Source organism: Priapulus caudatus, unplaced genomic scaffold, assembly GCF_000485595.1.
Source record: "Priapulus caudatus unplaced genomic scaffold, Priapulus_caudatus-5.0.1 Scaffold768, whole genome shotgun sequence".
Taxonomy (NCBI): Eukaryota; Metazoa; Priapulida; class Priapulimorpha; order Priapulimorphida; family Priapulidae; genus Priapulus; species Priapulus caudatus.
Window position 1 is genome coordinate 43,598 of NW_014577829.1, and position 10,776 is coordinate 54,373.

The following is a 10,776-nucleotide window of genomic DNA, read 5'->3' on the forward strand; positions in this document are numbered from 1 at the left end:
CAATTAGTATAGCCCCTTCCTGGGTCCGCCTCCATCTGTCCATAAATGACATGCCTTCTGAAATGCCCAATGAGAACCCTGGTTAAAAAGTCAAGGTATCATTTACTAGTTAGCACTATTAAATGTGATTAAGCTGGTTTTTTAATTTTTTTTACCATGAGTTTATGCTGGTGTGGTAATGTTTTTACCCTTACTTTAGAGTTTAGACACTTGCTATTATGCAAGCAATACCAGTGAGTAAGTATAATTATAGCGGTCAGAAAAATACGAGAATGGCCAGGAAGACTTTTGAAACCATTACTTTAATTCCACTAAAAGGAGGTTTTAGCATTGCATATATTATCAACAGTCCATGATAGAAGATGTTCTATTATGGACTCTTGATATTATCACACTCAAAATTCACAAACAGGTTAATTTTTACAAAGGAAATTATAAGGTAATTACCCAGATGAAAATTTTATTACAAATATTATTAATATAACCAATTATTATACTTTACATCAATTATTGTATGTACTATATACTATAGCGAGGTATGGGAATAGCTATCATAAACCAACAAAGCTATCAGATAACTAATATATTCATACTCCATATATAAGGCAAGCCAGGTGTGTGTGTATGTGTGTGTATGTGTGTGTACACACGTGTGTGTGCGCATAGGAGGAGATAAGAAGGTGATATGAATGCCTCACCTTTATACCAAGTTATATATTGCCCATAACTATAGTAGCTTTTGCATTTACATTTCAGCTAGGTGACATATATAGGAATTGCCATTTTAGCTGAGTGACTTGGTGGAGTGAACTGGTGATCATGACGCTGAGGATCAGACCTTGCTTAGCTGTTTCAGCTATATCTGGTGTGGTGTCCTATTACATGCTGAAGAGTTTAGCATGTACGGATCAGTTGTCATTGCAACGGAGATTACTAGCAGGTAAATTATAATTGTTGTTATATAGGTCATTAGTTGCATCTTCCACATACTTATTAAAATATATTGATATATTGAATATATTGAATATATTGAAAATAATTCATTATAACATATACATGTAGTCATTGTTGCATCTAGGTATCAACTTCTTGAAATGACTAAAATAAATTTAAACCCCATATATTTGTTAGCATCTTCCTCAAGTGGCATTTGTAATTATTTTCTGCAGTCTATAGCCTTTATGTATCTCTTTCATTACCCGCAGGAATGCTTGGATGCGTGACACTGGTGTTGGCAGTCCTTGCGCTGGATTACAGCCGCCACTGGCCCGTTTCTAGCTTGCACTCCAACGTTTCTGCTGTCTGTCACTACCTGCAGAAGAAGTTCTTCTTACTGATTGGCTGGTGGAACTACCGTCAGCTCATGTTGGCCACCTCCAACGTCAAGCAGGCCCAAGTAAGCTACATGCCATATTTTTTGCGTACAGAGATTTTCGCGAATTCAGACTTGACGGACAATTTCGCGAGTGGTTAATTTCGCGGGCGGGGAATTATGAATTATTTGGTATGAATTATTCACGTGTTGTTATTTTCGCGGTCGGGGACTCGTTCACGAAATTCGCGAAAATTAAGCCACCGCGAAATATACAGCGTATACAGTAAGCTATATGGCGTGATCCAGCGATCTTGTCATGTTGTGGTCGGATAACTGGTACCATTGTTCAGGTGGATTTCAGCAGACCTAATATAGCAACATGTAGTATCTGCTAAATCAGTAATTGTTGCTCTTTATCAAACATTGGTTGCAAAAACAGGTCACAAATGTGATGAAAAATTGCATTTGTACGCGTGCAAAGTGAAGTAGTTCTGACCTGAGATATCCTACCAAACCAATACACTTCTAGTTCTAGTTGTGATGGTTTGGCTTGTTTTTTTCGTTTGCTTAGGAGAAGTTTCTGCTGGACAGGCTAGCCAAGCAGGCCGGCACAGAGTATGGAAAACGCTATAACTTCAGTGAAATACGAACACGCGAGGACTACGTTAGAGTTCACCCACTAACAGACTTCAGTCATTATAAGGTAGGACTTGAAAAGATCATGCATACAGCTCACAGTTCAAGTAGGGAGTTATATCTCCTGAAAAAACTAATTTTCTATAGATAGATGTCAAAGGATGAGTAAATGTATTGAAGTGTTAACTTACTGTTATATTGAAACACTGTATAAAAATGTTATATATAAGAAAGTTATTAAATTTGATTGGTATCATCGTCTTATCACATCGCTATCATTGTTGTTGTCGTTGATGCTGTTGTTGTTGTTGTTGTTGTTGTTGTTGTTGTTGTTGTTGTTGTTGTTGTTGTTGTTGTTGTTGTTGTTGTTGTTGTCATTATAACATCATAATCAGCATCACCATGATAATCATTATCATTATGCTTAGCTTCATCACATCAGTCATGATTATTCTTATAAATTAAGACCATTGTAATCTCTTTTCTGATATTATCTAGGACTATGTCGACAGAGTAGCAAAGGGCGAAGAAAATGTGCTACTTCCAAAACGACCTAAAAGGATGGCCGTCAGTTCAGGAACATCTGGTGTGTGCAAGATGATTCCAGTCTGCGATGAAGCCTTCACACAGTTTGCTCTGAAAGTATGTTTTCCCATCCATTTGTTATAGCTAGCAGATATATGATATTCTCCAGCATTATATCTCATTCTCATAGATCCATGGGCGTAAATCCCGGGGGGATGGGGGGATGCATCCCCCCCGCTCTTGAAGGAGGGGGGGATGGCCTGTACAAATATCCCCCCCTTATTCTCATAGATCGAACACTGAAGTTTATTGCATTCAACATATCTTCAACCACTTGAATTTCATTTAACCATATAACACACCTTGGCATCTTGACCTTTGCTTTTGCTTATGTTAGGTGTAGTAAATTGTGTATTGTTATAACGCAGAGAATTTGACTATCGCCTCCTGATATGACTCGAGTTTAGATAATCTATCAGAAAGATGAGTATTACTTTTCTAATATTATATGTTGGTAAATTGATAGGAGCGCTTGGCACATCCAGAAGATTGAAGTGTCTGAATGTGTTGTTGGTTTTTAGTGTGTCAACGTTTGTATTTGATTTCGTTTATTATGACAGATGTTTGCTCCAATGTCGTATGTTAACCAAAGTATGAAGAAGAACTCCGAGCTGACACGAGAGTTGTTTCTAATGTACACACCCAGGTGGCGACACACAGAAGCAGGCATTCCCATTGGACCAATTTCTTCCCTTGACAAGCGAATGAAGGGAATGGGTGCGAAAATGCTTTCATGTCAATTGCAATTATAGTCACTAAGTGGAAGCCATTCTCACTTCACTGTAGAACAATCACTGTTTTTATGAAGTTATTTCTAAGAGGGTGTTCTTTTGTCCAAGTATTTGAAAGTGATCCAGGCAAAATGGCTAGTAAAGTTTGGTCTAATATTAACACTGTGTGACTACAATTTATTGTGAAGTAATAACTTTACGTGTTTGCATTCTTTAATATTTTTGTTTCAAATGCATTCTATGTATATATGCATAATATTAGATTTTCTTGCAATGATATGCACATTTACTTTGTAAGTCAGTCAAATAGTTTATGGTACAATTCCATCAATATCTCAAGTGCTGTATAGAAATTCCATCTACAACATTGGTTTTATAGTTTCTTATATTGGTGTGACAGTTTTATATTGATATAAAAATGTGACTAATTTTATTGGGGTAGATTTGCTGATGGCAGGATACAGCTCACCGTCAGCCATCTTGGAGGTGCTAACAGAGAATGAGGCAAACTACCTACATTTGCTCTTCGCACTGAAAGACAAACATCTGTGTAGGTGCAAGTATAGTCGTTGATAGTTGACGAACAGAACAACTCGCTGGTTAGTTAGTGTGAGACAATAAGCACTGAGCAAAATGGCTATAACACTGATATTACTATTAGGGCTGTAATGATACACAAGCCTCTCGATTCGATCCGGTTCTCGATATTAGCCTCTCGATTCGATTCCCAAAATATTGAAATGTTATCTTGTTTTTTATATTTTCATTATTTTGCAATAATAAATTATTAGAAATTGCCAATGAATACTAAATGGAGAATAGACTAGAGAGTCTAGAGAGTATATATACACTGCACAGTCGCTGAGTAACATTGGTGAGTAACACCAGAGCATATAAATCAGTGATTTATATGCTCTGGTAAAGCGGGCAGCACACTTCACCATTTTCGTTGCTCGTACAGGCAATTTTCGTGGTCGCCACAAAAATGGCCAAGTGTGCGGGGGCCGGCAACGACCACTCGCCACGGAAATTTAGTGGTGACCACGAGTTGCCGAGAATCAAACCGGTTTGATTTCTCACCACGAAAATTGCTCGTGGTGGCAACTTATGGTGAAGTGTGCTGTGACGCGGCAACGGCCACAAAAATTGCCGACCACGAAAATTGCCTGTACGAGCAACGAAAATGGTGAAGTGTGCTCCTAGCTTAACACTCCACAGTATATAGCATCTATCTATCGGAGGAAAAAAGTGGTATCGAAGTGGAATCGAAAATACGGGGAAAAATATCGAGGATCGGATCGAGGGAAGAGAATCTTGTTCCGATTCGATTTCGGTGGATCGTTACAGCCCTAATTACTATGCTCATATGTCAGGATATTTCTTTAGTGTACTAGTATTTTTGTATTTTATTATATTATTATATTAAATCTTTATTGCATGTAATTCAAATACAAATACATGTAATGAAGACAGTAGTGATGTGCAATTTAATTTGTGCAATACAATTTAAATGTATTTTTAGCTCATCTGACATAGTCAGATGCAGCTTGTAGAATCGCCCTATAGTTCCTTCCCTGTCCCGTCCGCGCGTTGGCAAATCGAAATACACTCGACGTACTGTCACGATATCGTGACCGTGGGTGGTAATCCTAAAACGATTGGATGCCGAAGATCTGGGGTCAAAGGTCAAAGATTCAAACGTGTAAGAAGCTGGACATTCATCCTTAACTTAAGGTATATGAGGAAATGCAGAATTGCGGCCCACAATTAAACGGCCTCAGACCTTAGCTTTGATATTTCGTGTTATAGCCATCATGTAGAAAAGCCATCATTCTGAAATTGAAGTCACATGATCAAATTCAATGGGCCACAGCAGATTTTAGACATTTTATAGGACATGCGTCTGACAGAGCGATTGAAAAACTTTTTTGTTTCAGCGGTGACTAGCATTCTTTATTCATTATTGAAATGGACTCAACTGAAATCTACTTCTGCTACATCAGAGTATAAGTGTCAGATTAATCCTTTTGACCCTCAAGAGGACGTAAACATGGATTTGTCTGACTGCTCTATTAGAAGAATTTTGACTGCCGGGTTGCTTAGTAGAATCTGTTACATGCCTCATGTATGAGGCTTACAATCCACCCAGTAATTTCAAAGTCTAATTTTGGGTAAAAAGGTTATGCCTTTAAATCGTATAATTATCTATGGCATTCCTGTACTGTCAGTATTACATGTATCCGATATGCCACTCTTGTGGCCCTACTGCCAGTGAATGTGTTGATCGACTCGTCTATTTTTTGCTGCGTAATTTCGTCTACATGGCCAGGCTCTCTATTGCAGCGTAGGCCTGCCTAGTAAATGCATCGAGCCGCCGGCTTCACTATTCTGTCTTCACAGCTTATCTGGCTCCCACGCCCCCCCGCCTCTACTACTTACGGATCCACCTCCATCTTTAATCTAAACACCTTAAACGTCCACCATCCCTCCGCTTGCAATTTCCCATAACACCCCCACGAACATCATCTTTCTCCCCCCCCCTTCCACGACCACCTCTCGATACCAGCCTGTGAGATTACTTTCCCCGGTTATTGAACATCACCTTGTCCGTCACGAACCAGCTTTACTATGCAATCACCCACTGCCACACAGACCTCACGCCACTTACCACTCTACCCCCCATCGAGCCCGCCTCGAGTCCCCGGTGCGTTCTCTCTGCGCGGCCCCTCCGGGCCATCGTTACTTCCTACTTTACAACATGACAACACTGAACATTTACCATCTTCAATCATTCTGTCCTAGTTTACATGCCCTCAGCCATTTCTAGCTGACACAGCATACACTATCGATACCTACTTAGCAGAAAACATCGCACCTGCCTGTCCACTTGTCCACCTTAGTGGCTCTACTGAAGCTGCCCTCGAACAAGTGACACAGCATCAGTGGTTGCGCTTTTATAATCACTTAACTCTTTAATTTATTCTACTTTACGTTCTTGGTTCTTTGTCCGTCGCTCTGTGATGATTAGTTGTTTTGGAATATCTTGCTTTACATGCCTGCCATCAATTCTAACATTCTCCTCGCGATCTACTATAGCATTCGTTTACCTTGCAGAACAATTGGCAATCGCTGTCGAGGACATTGATTGGCTCGACGAAATCAACCCCAAATCTAAATATTTCCCAAGGCATGTGACTTGACGTTAAAACCACTTGTTCTCGTCTCCATCACCATTCCTCCACTCCACTCTACCTCTCTATTATTTTAATCTCTTCATTACATATTCTAATAATCTACCCACTTCTTCTCATATTATGAATATAAAAGATCAAAGAAGCCTGCAAGTAACCCATGATGTGTCGTTTATCTGTACAAACAGAATGATTAACATTAAATACAAAATTAATTCTATTACACTCCTCCCATGTATTTAATCCACACTGGTAAAGGAGAATCATATATCTGCTTTCACAGCCTCGTTCTCTCCCTGCTTTCTGTTAATCTCGCTTCGTTAATCGATCATCGGTTACCCAATGTAACCTCGCATCCACTCTGGTTATCAATCCCAACGGTTACTCTGCTCTTCTCTTTGTCTGATAGCCCGTCGTGCGTAACGTGTCATGTACGTTGTGCCATGTATCGTGCTGTTTAGCCAGCGTATAAAAATCCCTAGGTTCTAGGCTTCTAAGCCCCTCAACAGGAATAACCGTTTGCCGAATGTCGAGTGATTCCCGAACTTAATAATAGCGATGAATATCTCTGATCTCATCATGTTTTCCAATTTTCTCTGCTTCAATTTCTGACATTTATTTCGATTTTTTTTTATTTTTTGATAGAAATTCGATTATGATTTTGATAACAAGCGCTTGGTTCGAGCCACTGTTCAACCGATGATCGAGTATAATGGATGATCGTGACATCACTATAGATCAGTAATTCATTGTCTCTTGATTATCTTTGATATCAAAGGCAATTTGCTAGCTGATCAGAAGACACAACTATAATCACACAAAGCAACAGTATACACACAAAACAACTGACTATGTATAGTTAGCAGTGAGAAAGCCAAATGTGCGCTAGCACTTGATTACCGAAACCAAATTTCCCACCTGAATTATTTATGACTGCATTAATCATACCTTATCCATGCAGACCCAGTACGCTAAACCAGTACCGAGTGTACGGCGGTGATACTGTGATATTATAGTATTGTATAGTTGCGTACATCGTACCTCGTCTTAGTAACTTGTTCCTCTACGACGCAGCTGATTCGAGCGGACGAGGACAGGGGGCGCCAGCTGCGAGCAGAATTCTTGCGAGGCGTTGACGGTATATGTTTGCGTCTGTGGCCGAACTTGAGCTGTGTGAAGGCGACGGTATCTGGCCCTCATGCCATGTATAAACAGCTGCTGGCTGCAAAGACCTGCAGTGGTGTCGCAAATCTACTGGGATGACCTGTACGGTTCGACAGAGGCCTTCATTATAGGTTTGTTGTGGCCGGCCTTGTCCGCATGAGTTCCTTGGGCCTGTGTTTATAATCTGTCCGTTTTTCATGTGATTTTTATTAACTACTTGCTGGAGCTGTTTTAACACTGTTTGTTGCGAGTCGTAAAACACTGGCATTGTCGCATCTTTTTAACCGCACTCACAGTGACTGTATGCTAACACAGGTAACGCGGAGCTTGGATTGAAGGTGCATGTGGATATGGTTTTCAGCGGCAAGTCGTGATGTTCGGACACTTGCATGCCTGGAGCATCATCGTCGTGTGTGTTGTATGTCTGTGTTGTGTCGCATAACTAAACTGCTGGATTATTAACTAGCTATTGCACAGGCTATGCCATGGGCAGCAGTATTGTTTATGAAATGATCACTGGAATGTTCAAGTCTTTTGCTTGCAGAAGATGCACAGCATGCAACATAACTATAATCTGACATAGACACCCTGATCAGTTCCTTATGGCAGTATAGACAAATATATAGTTGTAGTACACATACCCACAAGCAAGGTAAAAGCGAACAGCGATAGTCAAAGTCTTTCTTGCTCTGTTTTTTTTCTGTAGATAATGCAGACATATACAAAGCTATGGTAGACATGTTCTCTACCCTGGTCCACAAAAAAGATGTAGGTAGACAGCTGTAGTAGAGATGATACCACCTCGTTCCTCTTACTCGCACTACAGACAGATATACAGATCTTTAATGTACATACTTCATATTCTGTCCCTTACAGGAGATAAGTGCAGACGTACTTCTACTAGACATTAGCTATAGTAAAGCAGACAGAGATTTTATAGATAGTACAGTAGTAGACTCTCTCCACTGTTCCTTACTGGTGATACAGACAGACACAAAGGTATGGTAGATATGTCTCCTTTTCATTGCTACAAATATAAAGGCGAGTATAGCTGTAGTAGAGATGTCATCACCTCTGTTCTGTATCAGAGAGTTCTATGTAGACGCATAGCAGTCTGCAACAGACATGTTCCCTGATCTATCTATTGTCTATGGTTCCCTATCCTTTGCAGAAGCTGAGGGCAGATCCCGAGCGTGCCCGTGAGCTCGAAGTACAATTTGCTCGTGGATTCAAAGGGATCTGCACTCGCCTCTGGCCGCTGTGCGGAGTGTTGACGGCCGTGGCGACGGGAGCGATGGAACTGTACGCCGACCTGCTAGTGAAACATTCCTACTGCAGCGGCACTCGCATATTCTCACCGCTGTGCGGCGCGTCCGAGGGCAACATAGGTATCTGCAGACGGGTGATCGCAGCTTTACTGTGTTGTTTCCCTTGTAGGTTATTATGTTTGTGTGTAGTTGAGGAATTCGCAGAACGGGCTGATAACTCGTAGGACAACTTGCGATTTTACTGGTAGTGTTTTAGCTTGCGAGAACAAAATTTCTTCTCGGTGATAGAAACAATTGGAAATATATGTCGGCAACAAACTAGGGAAGTTGTTTCGCTCCCCTTTCAATTGAATTTTATTATAAGTTGGATACATTTATTCTCATGTCCATTCCGATTATAGTGGCTTAATTGTTCTGAGCTGAGGCCAACGACGTTGGCTGATGTACTGTGACTCGTCTTACTTAGTTTTTAGGTACAGAAATCATATAGTCTTGTTTACTGTCTGAGAGGCAATGAAATTGCTTGAAGTAAGAAATTGTTCAGTTATTGTTGATTGGAAGATGCGAGGTACAAACATTCTATTTGGCTTAAATCTTGGGGTTCTGAAATAGCTTGTCTAGATCCTTGCAAAGTGATGTAAACAATAAGTTTTGTCTTAGGTGTGTGAATCCTGAGTAATGTAAGATCGCTTGTTTGATTCTATCACTCGTAAATTCGTAGAGTCTGTCTTGATGCTGGGTACGAGTGGTCACATGATGGTGTACATGTTCTTGTTTATTAGTTAAGAGTGTTTCTAGTTTAGTTCCAGTGTGTTTTGTAAAACCGTGGTCTTTGGGCTCTATCGCTTGGACTGTATTGTCGTACATGTACTCACTCCTTTATCCTACGCTGCCCTAAATGTTAACGTGATTAATTCTATGAAACACAACACCAGATAACATGTCTGAGAACTGAATTTGCTATTTTAATACATTTTATAGCAATAATTCTTAGTTATATTAACGTTTGATGATTATGATCAGTGGTAACACATTTTAGCAAGGTATACTTTATTCGACTGACATGTTTTCATACTCCTCGATGCCTGCTGTATAAGCTAAGACAAAGGCTCATGTCTGTTCAAGGACTCAACCTTTGGCCCCTCGATGGGAACAACTACTACCTAATGCATGTCAACACCGCATTCTTTGAGCTGATCCATGAGTCCGAGATAGATAAGGAAGTGCCGGCCACCATCTTTCTTGAAGAGGTAAGCGGGCAGGAGCTGGAGCTTTGCAGCGTGATTACTCTAGTTTAACCATCCACACCGACTGCTCGGCAATTTTGCATCAGGAATTTTGCATCTGCATTGCATTCTGCATCAGGAATTTTCTGTCTGCATTGCATTCTGCAGCAGAATTTTGCATCTGCATTGCATCTGCATCTGCATTGCATTCTGCATCAGGAATTTTCTGTCTGCATTGCATTCTGCAGCAGAATTTTGCATCTGCATTGCATCTGCATCTGCATTGCATTCTGCATCAGGAATTTTCTGTCTGCATTGCATTCTGCAGCAGAATTTTGCATCTGCATTGCATCTGCATCTGCATTGCATTCTGCATCAGGAATTTTCTGTCTGCATTGCATTCTGCAGCAGAATTTTGCATCTGCATTGCATCTGCATCTGCATTGCATTCTGCATCAGGATCCCTATCACCCTGGTCTTGTCTACCCCATCGTGCATCCCTACTCTACAGTCTGCAACCCCCATGCTAGCTGTCTGCCACCCGTTAGCTGCTATTTTCGTCTTCCACCCACCCGTGTAGTGTCTGCCACCCACCGTGTAGCTGTCGCACACCGTGCTAGCTGCGTCTGCAGCCCACCCGTGTGTAGGCTGGCGTTCTTG

The 10,776-nt window shown here is 40.7% G+C and overlaps 1 protein-coding gene across 1 annotated transcript in view; it reads left to right on the forward strand.

The window, feature by feature from the left end:
* LOC106813410 overlaps positions 1 to 10,696 on the forward strand; it is a 25,546-nt gene extending 14,850 nt beyond the window's left edge. Inside the window, exons 2-14 of the mRNA XM_014817543.1 lie at positions 761 to 940; positions 1,206 to 1,396; positions 1,887 to 2,018; positions 2,450 to 2,593; positions 3,097 to 3,253; positions 3,710 to 3,817; positions 6,324 to 6,389; positions 7,510 to 7,596; positions 7,938 to 7,985; positions 8,329 to 8,390; positions 8,794 to 9,010; positions 10,016 to 10,140; positions 10,496 to 10,696. Of these exons, the coding sequence (XP_014673029.1) occupies positions 820 to 940; positions 1,206 to 1,396; positions 1,887 to 2,018; positions 2,450 to 2,593; positions 3,097 to 3,253; positions 3,710 to 3,817; positions 6,324 to 6,389; positions 7,510 to 7,596; positions 7,938 to 7,985; positions 8,329 to 8,390; positions 8,794 to 9,010; positions 10,016 to 10,140; positions 10,496 to 10,696 (1,659 nt within the window). The 5' untranslated portion in view covers positions 761 to 819. The remainder of the gene's footprint in view (positions 1 to 760; positions 941 to 1,205; positions 1,397 to 1,886; positions 2,019 to 2,449; positions 2,594 to 3,096; positions 3,254 to 3,709; positions 3,818 to 6,323; positions 6,390 to 7,509; positions 7,597 to 7,937; positions 7,986 to 8,328; positions 8,391 to 8,793; positions 9,011 to 10,015; positions 10,141 to 10,495) is intronic.
* The last annotated feature ends 80 nt before the right edge of the window (positions 10,697 to 10,776 follow it).